This window comes from Periplaneta americana, chromosome 12 (genome assembly GCF_040183065.1).
Source record: "Periplaneta americana isolate PAMFEO1 chromosome 12, P.americana_PAMFEO1_priV1, whole genome shotgun sequence".
NCBI classification, from domain to species: domain Eukaryota; kingdom Metazoa; phylum Arthropoda; class Insecta; order Blattodea; family Blattidae; genus Periplaneta; species Periplaneta americana.
Genome location: NC_091128.1, coordinates 83,236,145 through 83,260,507, shown reverse-complemented (window position 1 = coordinate 83,260,507; position 24,363 = coordinate 83,236,145). Strand labels below are relative to the sequence as shown.

At 37.1% G+C, this 24,363-nt stretch overlaps 1 protein-coding gene across 7 annotated transcripts in view; it reads right to left on the bottom strand.

The window, feature by feature from the left end:
* Nucleotides 1-24,363, bottom strand: part of AMPdeam (AMP deaminase) — a 343,486-nt gene that overhangs the window by 143,321 nt on the left and 175,802 nt on the right. Inside the window, exon 1 of one of the 7 annotated variants that reach the window (XM_069841647.1) lies at nucleotides 9,081-9,214. The exons of the other annotated variants lie outside the window; for them this stretch is intronic. Within the exon in view, the coding sequence (XP_069697748.1) occupies nucleotides 9,081-9,130 (50 nt within the window). The 5' untranslated portion in view covers nucleotides 9,131-9,214. Of the gene's footprint in view, nucleotides 1-9,080; nucleotides 9,215-24,363 lie in introns of those variants that run through there. 7 annotated transcript variants of the gene reach the window in all.

Below are 24,363 nucleotides of genomic sequence, written 5' to 3'. Positions count from 1 at the left end.
GGCCTACAATCTGATAGCGCATAGGAAACACTCGCAAGGTATGCGCACGATATCTCTGTAAAGGCAAGCAACAATGTTTCATATTACTAGTAGACCTACATTAACCGCAGTACCATACTCTCCGCTTTCGTAGAAACGACTGAATTGTATTTTCGTTGGTTATCTAACGGCGCTGCACCAACTATCGTCGATGGATTTGGTAATGGGGAGGTAATATTTTGGAAAGATAAGGCCAAGGATTCGGCATAGACTGTCCGACATTCGCTTTACAATTGAGAAAACCCAAACACATTATCAGCCAAAGTGGGAATCGAACCCACGCCCAAGCACAGCTCACTCGATCAGCAGGCATACGCGCATGTCGCCTGAGCTATGCTGGTGACTAAATAGTTCTTCATCAACATCTAAACATAATTCACACCTCCTTAAAAAGGAGTTCACACTAGGAGTATCCTACTTCTCGCTTATGAGAGAAATGTAAAGGTAGGCTATAATATTTTCTTTCAGTCTTTTGAAGTGTGTGGATTATGCTTAACATTTTGCTATGTATATTTCCCCACAGGTACAAACCGAACAGCGTGAGATCGTGAGCACGATTTCCAATTCTGTCTGTATTTCTCCTGTTAGTTCCCGGCTTCTTCATTTCCGTTTCCAAGACTAAAATAGACTAGCTATTTTATGTTTTATTTACGATTCCGTATACTGTGGACCTGCTGGATATTGCGATATCTGGCAATTTCCTAATGCAGTATTCTTCTTGTTATCTTCACGAATCTATGTTCATAGCGAGTACAGTACATAAATAATAATCTATGTTGTAACTGGCGTATCGAATTTTCGGAACGGTAGATAACAATATTCAATTATTGGTTGTCAGCAACCGGCCCAAGCATTGTTCATTTAAGCTACAAGCGCACATGATTACACATTACGCCGATTTTGCTAAGTGCTATAAAAATGTCATATTTAACATGAATACTATTAAATGTCACATTTACTAAAATACTGTACTATAAAATGTCAAATTTTCTGAAACTACTTTAACACAACTCATTTTCTATGAATACTACAAAAATGCCAGATTTCATATAAATACTATAATACTGTCCATGTCCGTAATTAGTATTAATTTTAATATACAGTTTTTTGTATTACATGTGTCCCATTGTCCTATATACTACAGAAATATCAGATTTCCCGCAAGTACTAAAGAAATGTTCCATTTTGCGTAGATACTACAGAAATGTCCAACTTTCTGCAAGTCTACAGATATGTCCCACTTCTGCAAATCTAGAGAAATGCCCCATTTTCTGCAAGTACTACAGAAATGTCCCATTTTCTGCAAGTACTATAGAAATGCACCATTTTCTGCAAGTACTACTACAGAAATGTCCAGTTTCTGCAAGTACATCGTAAGTCCCATTTTCTTTATAACAGTATTACAGAAAAGTCTCATTTTCTGTAAGTAGTACAGAAATTTCTAATTTTCTCTAAGCACTATAAAAATTTCATTTTCTTGCAAATGGTCTAAAATGTCTAATTTTTTTTACAAGTACTATGAAATGTCATATTTTCTTACAAGTACTCACTACTATGGAATGTCTGATTTATTTTTACAAGCACAATAAATAAATGTGAGATTTTCTTAAAACTACTATAAAATGATCCATTTTCTTACAGTTACAATAAAATGTCCGATTTTTTTACAAGTAACATAATATTATAATTTCGATATCTTCCTTTTGTTCTATTTTAACGGCTACGGTTATGTTAGTGCTGCGAAGTAATTCCAATATACAGAGTATTTCAGTGACTTTTTTTTTTTACGAATTATTAAGGGTACTAGAGGTTATCATTACGAACAATTTGAACACAGAAACCATATTCAAAAATATTTTCTCTGGTAGTTACAAGTTTTCATGAGTGTAGTCAGTTTGATTTCTGTATCATATTGGTAACCAATAGCAATTTAGTTTGAAGTGAATAAGGGGTTATAGTAAATCATTTTATTTTGTTTAATGTAAGCTTTTATGTTACCATGGTAATGTCTGTAAGCATTAAAACGTAATTTGAATGTTGCACAGAACTTTGTTCACAGCATATAACACAACAGCCAGCTAGCATCGTACCCATCGTCAATGCGCCAGAACCTGATCTCAGTACAAATGTAGCTATTCATGTATTGCAAGTTTATTTGACTGAAGCATTATGTATCCTAGGAAATTTGGTTTCTTTAAGTTTCATGTTATCACGAAAGATTTACGATAAGAGAACTTGCTGATATGCGATTACTTTATGGAAGAGCAAACGGAAATGAAAGGCTTTGTCACTTGTCAATTAAAACATAATTTACGATACGAGCCAGCTCATCCCAGGTTTATGATAATTCACCAACATTTGCTGGAGAACAGGAACTCTACAACCAAACTTCAGAATGATAGCCTCGAGTTCGATACCAGCTGGCTACACATAGCAAGGATGGTAACTACTAAATGGAACATTTCAGGACATAGATTTCTATATGAAAATTTTTCATACTGATCACCTCTACTACAACTAAAAGCAACAAAATTACTAAAAAAAAAACTGTATATATCTGCAGTGCTTGGGAAAAGTGACACAAGTCAGTTTCCACAAACCTTTTTTGATAATTTATTGACAACTTACGGAACATTTGCTCGCTTGGAAAAAAAAAATACATAAGTATTCCTCCCATTACAGTAATTCATACAGAAAAAAATCAAATCGACATAAACCAGTGTAAGTTATCAATAAATTATCAAAAGAGGTTTGTGAAAACTGACTTATGCCACTTTTCCCGAGCACTGCAGATATTTAAGTCCTAACATTTCTGTTTAAAGAAATTCGAGACTGACGATATAATTACGTAATAATTAATTCAGTTTACAGATTCTCTTTTGAGACAGTGTCATTGATTCAACTATTTCAATTACCAATCGATGTTACGTCTATGTAAGAAAATTCATGAAGAGAAACACCTTCTTTCAATACACCACTATTAGGATTAATTTCCAAATAAAGGCTAATTATTCTTTTCTACTGAACATTATATTTTACGTGCATAACTCACTCTCAACTGGCACTTCAGTGTAATAGTTCAGATAATACATATTTACAATACGCCAAAAATAGTTTCTTTTCTTGTCAGGGACACGGAAACTATATTTCCTTCAAAATATCTCCCCCGTCTCTCCTCCCCCTTTCCTCCTCCCTCGCCCTTCTCTACATAATATATACTATATATAAAAAAAATTGTTTGTTTAACGACGCTCGCAACTGCCGAGGTTACATCAGCGTCGCCGGTGTGCCGGAATTTTGTTCCGCAGGAGTTCTTTTACATGCCAGTAAATCTACTGACATGGGCCTGTCGCATTTAAGCACACTTAAATGTCATCGATTTAGGCCGGAATCGAAACCGCAACCTCGAACACAGAAGGCCAGCGCTATATCGACTACGCTACTCAGGCCGGCGCGCGACACACACACACACACGCACACACACGCACGCACCACGCGCGACATCCATTATCAGGCAGTAGGCCTACATCTAACTTGACGATATGTGTTAGAGGAAGAACAATTGTTTGTATACATCTGATTAGTGTAATATGTAGCTAGTCCACGATTATACAATGTAGGCGGAAAGGAACTGGCTCCCTATCCCATTATCTTGTTGTCTAGTTGTCTCATAAGTGGTGCCTTATTGATATCACTTGTGAGGTTCAGACCTGTCTTCGGACAGTTGACTAAACAACATGTGTGTGTATATGTATATATATATATATATATATATATATATATATATATATATATACATACACACACATATATATACAGGGACATCATTTTATTTTTACTTTAAAGTAAAAATAAAATGATTAAATAATTTTTATTCTACCTGAGTTTTTGAAAGTACTTCACTCCAACCCTTATACTAATGAAGTTCAAGCGTCCTGCACACAGATCCAAGACCGCATATACAGTCATAGTAGCCTTACGGTCATAGTAAACACTAGGTTCCAAAAATATGTTCGCGTTTTCCAGTGACGAAAGAGCTTCCAATATTGAATCATTTTCTCACAGGTACTGTCGTCCATTTGCCTACGTCGTATCCCGGATTCCCCCACCTGCTTTTATTCGCCAGCTAGTGGCTGGGCTGTCGTCTTAGCTCTTTTGTGAGAACATTAATTTCTGTTAGGAATTGGACGTCTACGTAATATTATACAACTGTTTAAAACAACTTAAATAAAAGGGCCTCGTTAAGTAATTAACTATCACGTGATTTCCTCCCTTTCTACGACCCTACGACATAACTACTTGAACGGACAGTAGATAGTATGTCTGAGTAATTTTATCTTTTCGGATCGGGCAGAAGTAAAGAGTGAATTTACAGTACGTAAGGTACTCTTTTATAGAATAGGTACAGAATTATTTCAACATGAGTTACTAGTTACAAGGACGAAACTGGTAATTGGGATTAGGTACAATAGTATATAGTGCGATAATATGCACATTAGATCTGAAGCCTGTATCGAAATGAACGGTCACCATGTTAAAAAATGTGTTTAAATATCCATATTATGATTATTTTTCAGTTTAACTTCATTCTCTATATTGTACGCTAATGTGCTGTAGACAGTATAATATACACTGCATAATGAATACGTTCACATGGATAACTCAGTTCGTGAGTAAAACACTCATTGCTAATACCATACTGTATTTTGATTAAACAAAACCCTAATGAAAATGATCAAACTCAAAAGCGCGATATTTCCTAGTTTACGTAAATGGATGAACTACTTTTCTTCCCTCCTATATCTAGCAAAGTGATTTGTTTGTATATTACGCCAGTATCATCGAACTCCGGTCGTGGAAGGGAGTAGCAAACAGTGTTGATCCAAAGGTATAGCCAGGTTAATATTAAAAATGTTGGTAAAAATAAAATGATGTCCCTGTATGTATGTGTGTGTGTGTGTGTGTGTGTATATACACTCGCGCGCGCGCGCACACACACACACACACACACACACACACACACATAATGTAATGGTGAACCTCACATTTCTGTAGCCTATACGGTATCATCATTACCATTCATTACAATGTACATACATATACAGGATGAACTCTAATGTCATTAATTTCAAGGAGTTATTCTTTGAGATATTTCAAACAAAACAGTTTAATACAACATTGCTCGTTTTTTGCTTCCTTTTCGAGATAAATTTATTTTATATGACACATTTCATAGCGTGTTTTGGGAAATCTACTGAATTAATTCCCAACATACTCAATTAATTTAAGGAAACACTGAAACATGGTAATAAAGGATTGAACTATTTTTAGTTTTATTCTTTAAATATGCAGAAATTTGATCTGAACAAATGTAACTTTTCGTCCTGAAACGGAATTTTAAAATGTTATATTTGTTCGGATAAAATTTCTGCAAATTTAAAGGAAAAAACTAAAATTCTTTCAATAACTTATTATCTTAATACCCTGCTCTCTTAAATCGACTGAGCATATTGGAAATTAAATCAATGGCTTACCCAAAACACGCTATGAAATATTTCATATATAACAATTTTCATCTCGAAAAGGAAGCAAAAATGAGCAAAATTGTATTAAACTTTTTTATTTGAAATATCTCAAAGAATAATGCCCTGAAATTAATGATATTACTTACAATTCACTCTGTATATATAAGATGGAACAATGTGTATGCTACAGAAATAATAGGCTAAATAATATTATGAAAGAATGTCTGCGTACCCATAAATGTGATTTATTTGCAAACAATATGTAGACAGTGGAATTTAGGCTACGTTGATGTCAACGAATTATTTCTTGACATTCTGTGAATGCCCCTCTTCCTTCACTTTACAATAATTCTGTAGGCGACTCTGAAAGAATCCATCACGTACGTCAGCATGTTCCGCGGAATGGCTGCAATTTTTGCACGGATTGCAGCCATATTTCTCCAATTGTTTTCATGCGAGTGGAAAATACCCTTTGTTTAAAGTAGCCTCAAAGAAAGAAATCTTTAGCAGAAAGATCGGTGGGATCTGGAGGGTCAATGGCTTTACCAAAGCGCGAAGTGAGTCTGCGTGGAAACAGCTTTCTCAATCTACTCATGCAGATTCTGACAGTGTGGACATTGGTCCCATCTTTCTGGAACCATATTATAGTGTCATGATGTCCTATTCTTAATTCCAGTACCAGCTAGATGTTTAACATGTGGAAATACCGTTTTACGTTAAATGTAACGGTATGGTCTTCGGGATGTTCGAAAAATTATGGGTAAATAATAAAATGGAAACTGGCTACACCGTACCTCACTGCATCTTACGACTGTGAGTGGGATTTCATGATGCAACTGAAGGGTGATGTCTGACCAATGCCGGAAGTTTTGCTTCATAAATCCGGTTAAATGTAAATGTGTTTCGTCCGACATAATCAGATTAGACAGCATATCGTTGTCAGAAATCATTTCTAGAAGTTGCGCACAGAATACTATTCTCATCTGGCAGACATTTGGGTGTAACATCTACACAATCTGCAGCTATTGATAAGGATGGAATTTTTAATTTGCTTTCAATATGCGATGAAGTAATCGCCGGAAATATTTCCTCATATTTTGTTGTCCTTCAACACGACCTAAATTCCTGGATGTGGTCTATGACCTGGGATACTGTAGACTAGGTTTTTCAGGATGATTTAGCCCTTCTTAATCTCAAGCAGGACAACATTCTACCTGCGCTATACAGGGTGATTCACGAGGATTTACCGTCCTTTACAGAGCTTATTTTCGAAGACATTCTGAGCAAAAAATGTCATATAAATATGGGTCCTATTCTCAATATTTACAGAGTTACGTTTTGTTATTGGAACGCATTGCTGTGAACGAGTGATCTTGGTCAGCGTGCAGTCAGCAATCAGCGCGAGCGCTACGGAAATTAAAGATAGCCGTATGCAGTTACGTAGAGCGACGAGTGCCGTTCACAAGCATGCGGCCAAGTGTACTCAAGCGGACGGCGACATTTTTTTAAAATGTGTTGTAAACTCTCCAGGACTGTAAATTAGGATGCAAAACTGACCTGCAAATAATTAAGTCGGTGGAAGTGGTGTTATTTGTAATAACTGTTGTGATAAGTGCGTAAGAATAATGTAATTTTCTAGTTAACAATAGAAAAATATGTCTGTACGAAGCAACTAAGGAGTTCACAGTACATTTTTAGTTTCATAATACTTGCCAATTAAAGAAATGATACTTCTTAATGGTTCATTCTCTATTTCTATTAGTCCTTTAACCTTCAAATTAAAGAAAAAAAAACAGCCTATTTTACGAACAAGTTTAAATTAGTGTAACTCTAAAAATATTGAGAATAGAAACTATGTTTATATGACTTTTTTTGCTCAAAATGTCTTCAGAAATAATCTCAGTAAAGGAATCACCCGCGTGAATCACCCTGTATTGCTGGCTGGCTGATTTTCGTAATTCCGGAACTGGATTTTGTTGGATTTCACTTCGAATTATTGAAAAAATGAATTTACATACGATTTTTTAACATTGCGTTTTGTATATAAATGTGAAGGTAAGGCGCGAAAAGTTCTAATTATTCATGATTTCGAATTAGACAAGTTTGACTGTAGTAAAGTTTTTACCCTCCTAAAATAATATTACATTTTGACATGTCAATAAATTCCCTTAAAAATAGAAGTAATGGAAAGTAAATAGAATTTGTTAATGACGATAACATTGTATCATTCCTTGTTGCCTTTCTTCCGTTCATTAATTTTATAGTTTTAAGCTAGTTGATAGTATAGGCCTAGGATAGTTAATCCCTCCAATCACAATAATTATGGTAAGACTTGTCATGAAAATTCCACATGACAAAATTCTAACCCTCCACCTCCCATCAAATTACGTTGTTGCGCCACTATATTACCCTAAGATTAAGACTGAATCTATGTCATTACCAATACCTAGTATCCATCACATAAACGTATCTTATTATACTTAAATTAAAATGCGAGACGATAAAATGTTTATTGTCTTCTTGTTTATTGAACTGTGCTGTATATTTTGTAGAAGTTTGGCGTCTTCGTTTACACTGTGTAGCTGAATGTCTATGCTCTTTAATATACAGTATATATTTTTTTCTTTGAAGTAAAATCCCTGATATTAGGCATACATAACTTCCGGATAAAACGGTTTGAAAAGTATTGAATACAGAACAAACTGTACAACAGCTGTATACAAGATAAGCCAAGAACCTCTCTGATTATCAAGGAAGCTGATAGCGTAATATGAGTAAAAAAAAAACTCAAGTCTAAATGCAGCCTCTGCTTTACTAAAACTGAAAGAGAAAATTATTGGCTTCAGTATCTAATTCAACTTACTAATGCCTTTACATACGGTACCGATAAAATTTAAACCCCTTTGTTAATTTTGGTACTTCTCGACCTTAGACATGCGATAGGATTCGCATGATATGGGCCAGAACGAAGCCGGCGTTCCACTTGAAACACAAAATATCACATCGATAAGTGATAAACATTCACGCCATAACCCGCATTCGAACCTGCAACAGCTTTAAAGCAGACATTCCTAGCCACTGCGTATATTGCGGATGGGTTCTGCGGAGTCAGAATTCATAAATAAGTTACGAAAAGAATAGAGGTACACAAAGAATGTATTGCGGCATGTAACCCTTTTTGTTAGACGAAGGAATCAATCGCGTGTTTCGACAGTCATATTAGTTCTTAATATAAAGTCTTCCCGCCCTTAGGTCTAAGAAACATCACGAAAGAATCAATGCTCACACAAAACGCAGTAACACTCATCGAGAAAGGAAATAAACAACCATTTCGTCTCAATACACTGAAGTAAGTTTCAAAGGATGACTTGTCGACGCACTAAAAAAAATGAAATAAAAAATATTTTGACTACGTGTTAACGAAACTTTTAACACAGAAACAAAAACTTTTATGTCACATTAATTTTCCAAAAGAACACGGAACTAATGTTGTTCGGAGCACACGAAGATACCTGCCTGATGTTGTCTCGCTGCCAACGCTTGGAGTCGCGGGCGAGCTGGAACATCGTGCTGTCGTCCCATGACCGCTTGCTGCACTACTGAGCCTCCAGATCGAGACTGATGTCACCCGGACGCTACACACCGCCAGGGAGGGCGCGCGGGGAGAGGATCTCTCAAAGTGCGCCAGTGAGGACGCTGTGTAGGCGATACACAGGCATCGAAAAACATGGTGAAACTATTCTAATGGTGCAAGAAGTACGGGCATTTTCATGAAAATACACGTTTACTGTTCACTCGGTTCACGATTCAATTCATTCGGTCAACGATTCGTTAGTTCATTCACTCAACGAGTGGTCAATTCACTTACCCGAGTTTTCAATTCACTCACTCGAATGGTCTATTCATTCACTCAATGATTCGTCAATCAATTCACGTAACGAATGGTCAATTTATTCGCTCATCGATTCGTCAATTCATTCACTCAGCGATTCGTCAATTTATTCACTCGGCGATTCTTCAGTTCCTTCACTCAATAAATTAAAAATTCATTCATTGAACGAATGATCATTTCATGCACTCAACCAGTGGTCTATTAATTTAGTCGAGTAACCAATTCTTTCACTAAACGATTCATCAATTAACTCACTAAGCGATTCGTCAGCTCAGTTAATCAGCGATTTGCTCACCGAGGTCTCTACTGAATCAACGAGCAGTCATTTCATTCACTCAACGAACGGTCAATTCATTCACTCAAGATGAAGGATCAGCTCATTGACTCACCGACTGGTCTATTCATCCCCTCAACGATTCGTCAATCCATTCACTCGAAGATTTAATTAATCCATTTAACGAGTTATTAGTTCATCCACTCATGAGTGGTCTATTTCATTCACATAGCGAAATATCAATTCACTCTCTCAACGAGTGGTCTATTCATTCACTTAACGATTCAATTTACTCACTTGAGTAATCAATTCATTCTCTCAATCGAATGTATACTTATTCACTCGAACAGTAAATACAATCATTAAACGATTTGTCAATTCTTTCATTCAAACTATTATTCAGCCCATTCACTGCACGATTCAATTCATTTAGTTAATGAGTGATCAACTCATTCATCGAAGTATTCGTCAATTAATGTATTTGTTCGTTCTTTCGAATACTCAGTCGTCCATTAAAAAACTCATTCAACCATGTAATGTCATAATTAGACCTCGGATTTTAGGTTAAATGCCTATTTTTTTCCTGTACGGATACACTGGAACTAGCCAAATATAGTGCTTTGCCTGCTGTGATCTATTTTGATGTTTTAGAACCAAAAAGTGCCTATTTTTATTTTGTTAATAAGGCTTTTTATTATTTTTTTTTTTCGCATAGCAACGAAAGAGAAAGTTTTGAATATTATGGGGTGGGTTTGGTTCAAACACCTTGTAATAGTTTGGTTGTAGGAATGAAGAAATTCCTGGAAAGTAGTTTTGTTGAGCACTCGAATATGCAATGGAAATGTGATGAATGTGGAGGATGTGGGCTATTTCTCCCTAACGAAATCGGCACAGAAAATGTTGCTAGATTTAAATGTGCACCCATTACTTCAGTATAATTGGAAATATCTTTTTCCGGTTATAAAATGGTTCTGTCTAGGAAAAAGTAAAGTTGAACAACAGAAAATTTAGATTACTATGATGTACCGAAGTATATATGATATTTCAATGCAGAAATTCTGCATTACTATATGGTGAAGAAGTAGAACGGAGAAAAATTCCCTCCGACACTCTACCTATTCTTCACCACATAGTAATGCAGAATTTCTGCACGAAAATATCATTATATACTTCAGTACATCACAGTAATATGATTCGTGATTCAAGACGGCGCACAGTGGTTCCAAATTCAAATCTGACTGGACAAAAGGTATAAAAGTTTGAACTTCAAAACAATATAAATACTACAGTTCTATAATCCTAAATAGTTATGGACCTACGATTCGTATTCAGTTTTCCATAAAAATTATTGTACTCTGCGCAGGAACAGGTAGAAGTCAAGTGTTCAGCACGGACATTCTATTCTCGTTAGCATCGCACGGCAAGTTACCTTCGGAACATCGATGTATGAAGATATAATATGTTGCCAATCCTCTTCGAGTTTCGATGAATAAAACTACAGGTATTTCCCTACATTTTTAGTGCATTTTCGAACTTTAACATTGTGTTATTTAGTTATAATACTCATTAATACATAGAGAAGTGTTACATGAAAATTTTTAAAATTGTATTTGCTGTAGCAGGCCCGCAAAAGCAAAGGCCACTGTCAAAGCAGGTTCAGCATTTACATTAGTCATTTAGGTATGTAATTATAAAGGTTTTATAACCAACTTCAACCACCTTCTCCTTTTATTTATATTTTAGTGATGATGAAAGGAATTCCAAGAAGAGAACTAGTTGACATTTCGTGAAAAGAAAATAATATTTTAAGAAGATTAGCCTGTGTGTGTGCGTGTGTGTGTGTGCGCGAGTATGTATTAATGAAAATGGTTTAGGAGATTCTGAGGGACATGATCGTAAATTAGTGCAGAAAAAAGTGCTGAATTCTGAATGAAACTTAAAGAGCAATGGACTAATTGCCTCTACGTATTAAAAAAATTTTCTTAAGGAAATACTAGGATTGGTTAAGTGTTAAAATGACTTTTTTTAAATAGACTGTGTCTAGCAAAGAAAAAACAAAAATCGTCCACAAAAGCCGTTTCATGAATGTCCTGAGAAAAGTCAGAAGAGGAAGCTGAAGCCTTTGCTGGAAACACACTCGGTTGATGAGCTTGCTCTTGTCGTAGAAATGGATTTGAGATCAACATACAGGCTTGATGCAGCACAAATGATAAAGCAAGTGTTAAGTTTTTACACAGAAAGGGTCACGAAAATGAATGAAAGAAAAAACAAGATCGCTTACGTAAAGAAATGGGACTTTATGTCGACATTCCCAAACCAGAATTTGGTACGACTAATGTCGGGATTAGCGCGCGGAGGTTCTTTGAAGATCCAGGTTTGGCATCAGAAACTATTGGCGTAGATGAAGGCTTGATTCGGTGATTTGGAACCATCATTTCGTCGTCATTTCGTAACTCGCGAATTAGCCCCTTAATATACAAGCAGGGGAGAGAGGTAAGGCGTGATTCAATGTTCAACGTTAAGCAATCTGGATATCCTTCTCTCCTACATTCCCCTTCGCTGTGTATTGCGGGCTCCATTTTATATGACGTAATCTTTGCCGACCACTGCTTAAAACAATCGCCAGTGGGTACGGTATTAATATTGGAGAGTTTCAAAAAAAATACTGCTTGGGCACTGTAGAATTATACATCCAAAAATATAAGTGGCATTACATGCGGCAAAGTGTGCATAAAATACTTACCCATGGTGCGCATTTGATAAAGGAAGCCGTACTTCAGTTGGGATGATGTCCGAGGAACCCCAAGCAGTCCGATATAAAGATTACAAGAATTTCAGGGAACAAGCTTATCACGCGCGCAAATTTTGTAGAGCCGATACGACGATCGATTTGATGGAATTTCCTCTGGCCCGATGGTAAGCAGTCTTCGTATCTAACGCCAAAAGAGTAGAAAAAGTGTATCTTCTGATGCAGACCTACTGAGACTGCTCCAGGATCACGATGGTGATGGTGATGATGATGATCAAGATGATGATGTTTGAAAATTAATAGAGTTACAACTCTCTCAAATATCTGTAAATATTTCAAATGTAGGATTATTTAACCAGAATTAGCGGTTTTGTTAAAATTGTATTAATATGTAGGCTATTGTATTAAAAAAATTAAATGATATTTGACTCAGTATGTACAACTGTTGTGTAGTTTTAGCATCTGTCACACATTAAAATCAAATAGAAAGTATATAATGCATTTGTGATTTCGTTCCAATCCCTGCGAAAATCGGTTTTGTAAAATTATTATAGTTCTTTAAATTTCAACCCCTGTAAAAGGGTGGTTTATTTTATCCAATCGTAATCAGAGTTTACACGCAAATGCAAAATGCCATTTGTAACCTGTATACAAAATTTTATAAAAATCTGTTAGAAACGAGGAGAGTTATTAATTTTGTCCTGCTAGATTTGTATTTGGAACCACTGTGCGGCGCGGCGTCTTGTTCCGTCGGACCCCGGCCACTTTGTCACTCGTAATGAGTGCACCTCTGTACATAGTGTTGGACATTGTGCCACTGTCACATATTCTGTGGCACAGTACATGAGGGTAGGGGAACAGAGAGGTATAACTTAAACTGAGAAGGATTCAATCCGGCATGTGGCTTAGTGGATAAAGCGTCAGCACATAGAGCTGAAAACCCAAGTTCGAATCCCGGTGCCGGAGAAATTTTTTCTCCGTTCTATCCATTCTTCACCAGAATATTGAGAGAAAAAGCTTGTTATGTATTGCAGTGTCAATTATGAACAATTTTCTTAATCATTAATTCATTGGTAAATTAATTAATTTAATTGTAATATTAACACTTATGTATCAGCAGTGATAAAGCAATGAGGCCGATGGATTTTTATAGCTATGGGTAGTTTTAATGGCTAGAAACACATTTTAAGTACATAAAAATCATATTTTTAGCTGCCTAAAATTGTACTTTCAGATGCATAAAACTGTATTTTTAGTACCTATTTTCATCATTTGAGAGCCTATTTTAGATGCGTAAAATTTGGTATTGAAGGGCCTAGAAATCCGAGGTCTAATTATACTATGCGTAACTAGTCCTTGCACCATGCTGAACGCTTGACTTTTGAATGTCCAATGTTAGCAGTTCACGATTCTCACGGGAGAGAACACCATGCCCAATCCTTATTCTATTCTAATTATTCATTAACATTTTCGTTAAACTGACAATCACAGCTGCGCTTGTTGACACATTGCTCATCCCCAACGAGCTACGTGAGGGCAGTCACGAAGTCAGTATGAACTGCACACATGATCCGTTGCAGATAAGCTCCAATCACTCGTGTGCACACGCATGCTCAGCGTAACGAATATCTCTCTTGAAATTAATAATCAAATATAACTAGCTACCGTACTGCTATTCATCATCGTCCTTATCTTTACCCTTAGTCTGTTCTGTCTTCACATTTTCTTCCTCTTCCTAGGTTGTCCTCTGTGTCGGCGGCCGGGCCGGAGGAGTAATAATATTTTAGTGCTTGTTTTGGGATCCGGTATTCTTGTATTTCCTCCATGCGGATTATCCAATCAACTCTGTAACGAGTTAGTTTATGTGTAATATCCTCTACTTTGAGGTAATTTCTAATTTCAGTATTTGGAATGTGATCCAGCAAACCACAGCCCTTTACAGCTCTTAAAAAGTGCATTTCGGCCGCTTCTGTTCTCTGTAGATCTCGTTTTTTCTTCTGTCATATGATTCGTTCCATAAATGGTAGCCATGTTGGTAAAGCCATCTTACTGCAGATTTTATGTTGCGTATTCTTCCTAGTTTTATCTCTTACATTCCTTATTAATGTTTCATATAGGCCTAATGATTCATTCATTCATAGTGTTCCGCCCAAGCGAGGTCTATCACTGCAAACCCACATTCTACAGCCTTTCCTTTTTCTGCCTCCCTCTTAGTCTCCGCATATGATCATATAATATCTTAATGTCGTCTATTATCTGATATCTCCTTCTGCCCTGAACTCTTCTCCCGTATATAATGATTAGTAATTCTTTAATTTCACTTCCATATTTTTCTCTATCAAACGATATTTGAAATTCCAAAATAAATGTTGAAACTTATTCCAAAATTTCGTTTTCAATTAAAATTTTACTTCTGATGGGATGTTTGGTACTGAATGTCATTTTAAGGGGGGGGGGGGCGGGAGGGGGGATTTTAAGGTTAAACAATTTACAGATGCTATTCAAATGATATAGTGCATGTTGCTGTTTATCCGCTTCGTCAAACATTATAATTATATATTACAGGCATACAAAAGTAAGTTCGAAAGTAACTAGACGCTAGAGTGTCAAGTGGAACATTTCCGATATATTCTCCTTTTTGAGTTCAATAGAGGGGTGAAAGCAGCGGAGGCGGCCAGAAACATTTCCGCTATGTATGGGGACAAAGCTATTGGAGAGATCACGACAAGGAAATGGTTTTCTCGTTTTAATGAGGGTCGTTTTGACGTTCAGGAAGACCTTCGGGGTTTGATGAAGACCGTTTAAACACATTAATCCACAATGATCCACGTCAATGTACTCGAGAACTGACAAATGTGATGAATTGTGATAATTCCACCATCGTGCGACATTTACATTCAATGAGCCAGGTTCAAAAATCAGGTGTATGGATACCACATGCTCTAAGCCAAAACCATAAAAATCAGCGGGTGTCATATGTGCATCTTTGCTTGCTCGTCATCGATTGGCTTGTGAACAACATCGAACATTCCTATCCAATATCGTTACTGGTGACGAGAAAATGGTGTCTTTATGCTAACGTAAGGAAAAGAAAAGAATGGTTGAGCCCGAACAAAAAGCAACTCCCCGTACAAAGGCAAGCGCGCATCCACAAAAGATGTTATGCATATGGTGGAACTGCGAGGATGTGCTGTACTACGAATTGCTTCCCCGAGTTGTAACCATCACTGCCAACATTTATTGCTACCAATTGAGACGTCTTGCAAACGCAACGACCAAGTGATGGTACTCCACGATAACGCCTGTCCGCACTCTGCTAACCTGATACAAAGCACTATCCAGGAGTTGGGTTAGGAAGTTATTCCGCACCCACCTTATTCACCTGTTTTGCGCCCTCATATTTCACCTTTTCCGCTCTCTATCGAACAACCTTCAAGGAATTTCCTTTCCGGATGAAAATGTGCTCCGCACATGGCTTGACTACTTCTTTAAGTCTAAACCACGCGATTTCTACAGGCGTGGAATCGAAAAACTACTTCATCGTTGGCAGGCTGTTGTAAATAGTGAAGGAGAATCTAATGTTGATGGTTGACTTCTCTTTTATGTGTATCTAAGTGTATAGTAAACTTATGAAAAATCGCTAAGGAATTATGCACCAAATTAATATACACATGTGCAAAATACATTAATCTCAACAAATAACACTCTCCCATACATCGGTACTGTAGTTTTCGGAAACATTCAGAAAGAAGTTAAGCCTACGATAAATCACCATATTATATCCAAACTTATAAAAGTGAACCTGAATTTTTTAAATGTAATTTTTTTGTTTTTGTTTTTACAGTTGCTTTAGAAGGTAAGTATGGGTTTTTAAAAAAATGTCTTTATTTTACAACGCTTTATCAACTGCTATGGTTATCTACAGTCTGAGTGATATGAAGGTGATAATACCAGCGAAATGAGTCCGAGGTCCAGCGTCGAAACTAACCAAGCATTTGCTCTTAATGAGTTGAAGGAAAACCCCGGAAAAAATCTCAAACAGGTAACTTGTCCCAACCACGATTTGAATCCGAGCCCGCTCGTTTCGCGGAGGTCCATTGCCACCCTCACATAAGCCCGCCATCGGTCCCTATCTTGTGCAAGATTAATCCAATCTCTAACATCATATCCCACTTCCCTCAAATCCATTTTTATATTATCCTTCCAACTACGTCTCTGCCTCCCCAAAGGTCTTATTCCCTCCGACTTCCTAACTAGCACTCCATATGCATTTCTGGATTCGCCCATACGTGTTATATGTCCTGTCCATTTCTAACTTCTGGATTTAATGTTCCTAATTATGTCAGGTGAAGAATATGCGTTCTGTAACTTTCTCCATTCTCCTGTAACTTCATCCCTCTTAGCCCCAAATATTTTCCTAAGCACCTTATTCTTAAACACCCTTAACCTCTGTTCCTCTCTCAAACCAAGTTTCACAACCATACAGAAGAACCGATAATATAATTCTTTTATAAATTCTAACTTTCAGATTTTTTGACAGCAGACTGGATGATATAAGCTTCTCAACAGAATAATAACACGCATTTCCCATATTTATTCTGTGTTTAATTTCCTCCCGAGTGTCATTTGTATTTGTTACTGTTGCTCCAAGATATTTGAATTTTTCCACCTTTTCGAAGAATTTTTTATTTTATTTCAGTAGGTTATTTACGACGCTTTATCAACAGCTTAGATTATTTAGCGTCTGAATGAAATGAAGGTGATAATGCCGGTGAAATGAGTCCGGGGTCCAACACCGAAAGTTACCCAGCATTTGCTCATATTGGGTTGAGGGAAAACCCCGGAAAAAACCTCAACCAGGTAACTTGCCCCAACCGGGAATCGAACCCGGGCCAGCTGGTTTCGCGGCCAGACGCGCTAGCCGTTACTCCACAGGTGTGGACTTTTCAAAGGATAAATCTCCAATTTTTATATTTCCATTTCGTACAATATTCTGTCACGAAACATAATCATATACTTTGTCTTTTCTGGATTTACTTCCAAACCTATATTTTTATTTGCTTCAAGTAAAATTCCCGTGTTTTTCTTAATTATTTGTGGATTTTCTCCTAACATTGTCACGACATCTGATGTAACACGTTCAATTTCAAACTCTCTCTGTTAACCTGGACGTTCCTAATGGCATATTCTAGAGCAAAGTTAAAAAGTAAAAGTGATAATGCATCTCCTTGCTTTTGGCCGCAGTGAATTGGAAAAAGCACCAGACAGAAACAAGCCTATACGGACTCTCTGCTGTACGTTTCACTGAGATACATTTTAATTAATCGAACTAGTTTCTTGAGAATATCAAATTCAGTAAGAATATTATATAAAACTTCTCTCTTAACCGAGTCGTTTGCTTTTTTGAAATCTATGAATAACTGATGAACTGTACCCTTATATTCCCATTTTTTCTCCAATATCTGTCGAATAGAAAAAGTCTGATCAATAGTCGATCTATTACCTACGCCTAAAACCGCACTGATGATTCATCTACATATGGAATTAATCTTCTCAAAAGAATATTGTACAAAATTGTACGACGTCTACAAAAGTGACATTCCTCGAAAGTTACCACATTTAGTCTTGTCTCCCTTCTTAAAAGTAGATACAATTAATTACGAAGTTCTTCCATTGTTCTGGTACAATTTCCTTTTCCCAAATAGTAAGTACAAAGTTATAAATTTCGCTAGATAATGCGCTTCCACTCTCTTGTATTAATTCTGCTGGAATTTGATCGATACCTGGAGACTTGTACTTTTTCAGATATTCTATGGCAATTTCGATTTCAGAAAGTGTAGGTTCGTGTATAAATGGCTCAGCAGTTTGTATTTGAATTTCATCCCGATCATTTCTATTTGGCCTATGTACATTTAGTAGTTGCCAAAAATAGTTTTTCCATCTGTTCAGGATTGCATGAGAATCTGCAAGCAAGTCACCATTCTCATCCTTGACCACATTTCCTCTTGCCTGATATCCATTCTTAAATTCCTTTATGCCCTTATACCGGTATAAATCTCTAAAGTTTTTGTTCTTACTATTTGTTTCTATCTCATTGAATTTCTTCTTCAAGTAATCTCTCTCTTTATTCCAAAGTGTATGACTTGTTTCCCGTCTTTCATTGAAATAAACATGTTTTTAATCGCTTCAACTGCATCCTGTAAGAATTTCAATTTTGCCTTTTTCTTTCTTTCTACTACCGTGCAATAATCTTTATCAAACTACGGTTTCTTTTTCTTAGTTTCATAATAACCTATGCTCTGCTCGGCTGCAATTTTGATATTATCACTCTTCCAAGGGAGATCTTTCTCCAGATTGGAGTGTGGAAATTATTGCTGACAGCATATCACGTAATAGATTCCAACATATAAAAAAAGAACCTTCATTTGAATGACAACAGCAGCATTGACAAAGAAGATAGATACTACAAAGTGAGGTCATTGTATGATTTAGCTATTGAATCTCTGAATAAATATTTTTTTTTTTGTGATAAGTTATTAATTGACGAAAAGATGGTGAAGTATTACGGCAGGCACACACTGAAAATGTATATGAGGGAAAACCAGTAAAATTTGGGTACAAACTCTGGATGCTATATAGTTATGTTGGTTATCCTTTTCAGATTTTGTCATACCAGGGAAAAAAGGATAACTATAATAAACCATTGTCATTTAGGTTTGTGGAATGTCTTGCATCCATAATTGAATACCCTAAGCCACATGCTATTTATATGGATAACTTTTTCACATCCTACAAACTAGCTGTCATGATGAAAGAAAAAGGTTTCTTTGTAACAGGAACTGTTCGAGTGAAATCGCATTGAAAAATGTCCATCAAACCATCTTCCGAAATGAAGAAAAAGAAAGAGGGGCTATCGACAAATGTTTGGATACAAATAATAATATTGGCATAGTTCGCGGGAATGATAACAAAGTTTTAACAGTTGTCACCAGTTTTGAATCTCTCGACCCTAAAGGAGAAGTGCAACGAAGGACAATCCCACACTGCATTAGTTCCTATAACAAGTACAAGAATGGAGCTGACCTATTCGATAACCTGATGGCTGTATACCAAATCCGGCAAGAAGTGGTACTTCCCTCTATTCACAAATATCTTGGACACCATGGTGGTAGCATCCTGGAAGCTCTACACTACTGCTGAACTGGATGCTCTTGACTTGCTTATGTTTCGAAGAGAGTAAGTAATCAACTTATTTTATAATATTAGTAACTATATGATATACAATACATTTATTATTATTATTATTATTATTATTATTATTATTATTATACTTCAGACTGGCAAGGTTTTTCTTGAAGTGTAGTGATACACGGAAACCCAGACCGGGCCAGAATCGAAAAGAAAATGTCTTATGGACGTCAGGTTCAACAACATTGGGAATTTCATAGCGAAAAAATCCATCTGGAAAATAACTTCGGTGTGCCTATTGTCCGAAGGGAAAGCCGACAACAATGTCTGTGAAGTGTAAAGGGGACTCTGTGCCAAATGTTTTGAGAAATATCACAAATTATAAAATTAATGAAGACGTGAAAGAAACTGTTTCTTAGTAATGTAAATTAATATACTAGTAGATTTCTCATATAGCCCCAATGTCTTATGTATAGGACACACTGTATATTTCAAATGTGACTTTTTTTTTCGATAATTCGGCGCGTGCATATTGGAATAATGCATCCGAGTTCGTTTAGTAATAAAATATTAAAATAAATTATGATATGCTATTGTGGGCCTTAATGGGTTAAGAAAAATAAAATAATTAATCTAACTTGTTTCTTACATCTGTGTATGTCATGTACACGTAGCTCACGTCAGGGTCAGCTCTAAAGTTGTAATATATTCTGGGTCCAAAATTTACTGCTGCGTTTTAATCCAGCAGTTGTGTAGCACATGGGTGTATTTAGAAAGAAAATGTAATTTTGTCTGGTAAAACCAAAATTCACGGAGCGGGGTGGTCTAAGTAGTATCGTCTCGGATTTACATATGAAAGGTCCGGAATAAAATCCCGAGATCGTACAATCTGAGTGTGGATTTTTTTTTTTTTTTTCACTCGCAAAGGCGAATGCCGAATTGGAATTGGAATTTACTTTCCATCTACCCCGGACGTTTTATTCGTTGTCTATATATAAGTGTTAGTGTTGACTGTGTCGAGCTAATCTCTCACCAGGGAGGTCCTTCCGTGTGATACAAAACAATTATCTCTTCCCTACGGGCACTGGCTTGTAAAGCCCAGAAAGGAGATTAAAAATAATAATAAAAAAACAAAACATAATTCTTTGATTCAAGTACCACAATCTATAAAACGTTATGATTTCGACTTTCAAACGAAGCACTGAAATGCAGAACGGAAGTCGAAAAACTGGCCGAAAGTGAAGGAACTGTGTCTTTAGAATAAATTCAAGACAATGCTGATTTGCTTCCACGATTGCAAAGAAATTATCGCCCAAGAATCTGTACCACCTATTGCGGCTGTAACTGGAAAGCATTGTCTGAGAGTTCTGGAACAACTGTAAAAGCGATTTGTTCATGCAAGGCTCGAACACGACCGCTGTTCTTGCTCCACGACAACGCGCCATTTCACAGGACAGCAGTTGTACAGAAGTTTCTGGCCAAAAAATAATACTCCAAACTTGCTCAACCACCCCTCTCTACATTTCGCGCTCAACGACTACTTACTATTCCAGAAAGTAAAGTTTTCTCTGAAATGAAGATGCTTCGGTAACATCGTATCCATTTAAGATGGCAAAATGAATCGTCTGTAAAACATTGCACGAATCTTTCCTATCTTCGTTTGATTGTACCACTAGAATCGAAGTTAGAAGAATGTAGCTACTTCGAATAAAACAGAGCGAATATGAACATAACTTCCTTCTTTACAATTAATTAAATCCCACCATTGATTCCACGCATTATGTATAACATTACGAAGAGTGTTCAACATAATACAGTCGTGGAAAATGAAAAATGAACACCCGTAAGTAAAGGTCCCACATGAATGAAATTTTATTGGATAATTATACAGGCTGTATAATGTATATGATCATGATCACAGAGTCATACACTTATGGACAGAGCTACAAATTGTTAGAAAAACAATTTCAGTATCTTGTATAGCCTCCTTTAGCTACAATGCAGCCCTGCAATCGTGCATAGAGACGAATAGAGGTGTCGAATGCCATCTTGGGGATTAGTGTTTAACGCTAATTCCACCTGTTGTTGCAGTTGATAGAGGTTTGTTGCTGGTATTGCAGACTGGATCAGACGTCGTCCCATCATGTCCCACACATCTTCAATGAGGACAGGTCTGGTGATCGTGCTGGCCAGAGCAGTCGACGAACACCTTACAGAGCGCGTTGGCACAAGAAGTGTGTGCTGAAAGAGTACATCTTCCTGACGTTGTAGGAACGGCAACAGAATGGGCTGATGATGTGTTATCGTGCACTGGTCAGTGTTCCCTCAACAAACACCAGAGACGTAGGCTACGCTAATTGTACGCTATTGCTCCACACACCATGATGCCACGAGGTCCTGTACCCTCTGGTCGTTGCCACTCTCCTGGTCGACATCGCACTCGCAAATGACAATCACTGGCGCCAAGACAGAATTTGCTCTCATCACTAAACATAATTCCCCGCCATTCTCCCCTCCAGTTGCGTCTTTAGGGACACCATCCGAGGCGAGTTGCAAGGTGATGAAGTGTGAGAAGAAGCCTGGAGAGCGGCACCCCTGATCGTAGCCCAGCTTCCAGTAAACGGTTGCTGATGGTCCTAGCTAACACCCTGGGTGCAACATTGGCCCTAATCTGTGCTGTGGTCAACATGCTGCTTGTCTGATGCGGCTGGAGGTCCGGACGTGAATCCGTATGCCGCTGCCGTCCGGAACCGGGATAGCGAGCCATGTGCATCATCCTTGAACCACCGGCACCAACAATGAATGATACACAGCAGACACTTCACGTCCAACCTATTGGGAAATTCTTCGGAAGCACCATCCAGCCTTCCGCAGACGCATAATACGACCTAGATCAAACTCAGTTAATTGCACGAATTCTGCTTGTCAACTCAGTCCTGGCATGTTTACAATGTTTACTAAACACAGTACGATGCTCGAAACAACAAAATACTCTTTCATCACGTCAAAACTACAGTTGTTATGGGCTCAGAGTTCTCATGCTTAGTACTTGGTTCCTACTCTGTCCACAGCACAGCACATCACTTTTAATCATTGCATTTACTGCCCTTTAACAATGTCCCATTCGAATGTGGTGTTTCTGTAGAGGTGTTAATTTTTCACTTTCCACTAGTGTAGTTGTTCTAGTCTCTTTTTGTTATCCTGAGGCACTAGACCAGTGATCGGCAAAGATGACATCATATAAAATATAGCCCGCAAAACACAACGGGGAAGCGAAAGGACAGAGGTATAAGAGAAGTCGCGAAACACCTTCACTAAAATTGCGAGTCTAGTGTGCGCAGAGGACAGTGAACATACCCAATCTACGAAAAAGTTCAAGTTTACATCAATATAATTATACTTGTTCTTTTATTTTTCAGTTTCGTATGATTTTATTTCTTTTTTCTGTTCTTTTATACACAATTTAAACACTAAGATGATGTGTAATTAACTAATAAAAATTAGGAGTCAAGTTTCTTGCAGCAACTCAGCAACAAGATGGTTGTCTTTCATACGTGAAATTCTTTTTGATTTTACAACTGATCCTTTCGTGTTTACTTGAACACTGCGTATCTTTGAATGAACAAGCGATGGCTAAGGGTAGAGAGGGAGATCATGCCTTACCGATCCACCCTGCTTGTGTGCTAAGGATTTGACTTACGAGTCAAGAAATGTCGACCACTGTCCTAGACCAATTCCATGACGTTTAATTTCTGTAAGTTCTGGATCACTATATAGGGTAGCATTTACAGTTGCAGAAACAAAAATACCCGCCTCAATTTTCCAAGTTCCAGGTTCAACGCAATGCGCACGCATTGTGCTCCAAAGCAGTGGCACGCGAGATCGCTTCGGCAGTTACTGAAATTCATTTTACTTTGATTGTTGTCGTAAACCGAAAGGCAATAATTGAAAAGATGCTATGAAAATTTATCTATTCTTAACAGAGATTAATATCTATATCATATTTATAAATCGCGCAGCAAAATAGAATGGTGAAAAACGAAATTAACTTCCATAATTAATTTTAAAACTCTTTCCTCTACAGTATGCGAACCCTGAACTTTGTAGTCAGAGTAAGAAAGGAATCTGTGTTGGAAAGAGTGGGTGAAGAAAGAATGATGCTGAAACTGATCAGGAAGAGGAAAATAAATTGGCTGGGACACTAGCTGAGAAGAAACTACCTACTGAAGGATGCACTGGAAGGAATGGTGAACGGGAGATGAGTTCGGGCAGAAGAAGATAACAGGTGATAGAGGACATTAAGATATATGGATCATATGAGGAGACAAAGAGAAACGCATAAAATAGGAAAGATTGGAGAACGCTGGTTTTGCAGTGAAAAACCTGCGTTTGGGCAGAACACTATGAATGAATGAATGAATGAATGAATGAATGAATACTATTCAAATAATACCGGTTTGGAAACCGTTGTTACATCGTTGTGCTCTGTAAGGAGCATCAAGAATCGGGCCATTTTTTTGTTTCTGGGACTGTACCTCCTCCATCCGCTTCGGAAGCAGGTGACATATAAACTCAATGAACTGAAAATTATAAAATTTTCTAAGACAATATATTACAGTACTAAATAAGAAGCACTTTTTGGTTTTATCCCCCCCCCCAAAAAAAAACAATATGGCAGATCTAGTTTCGATCCGTT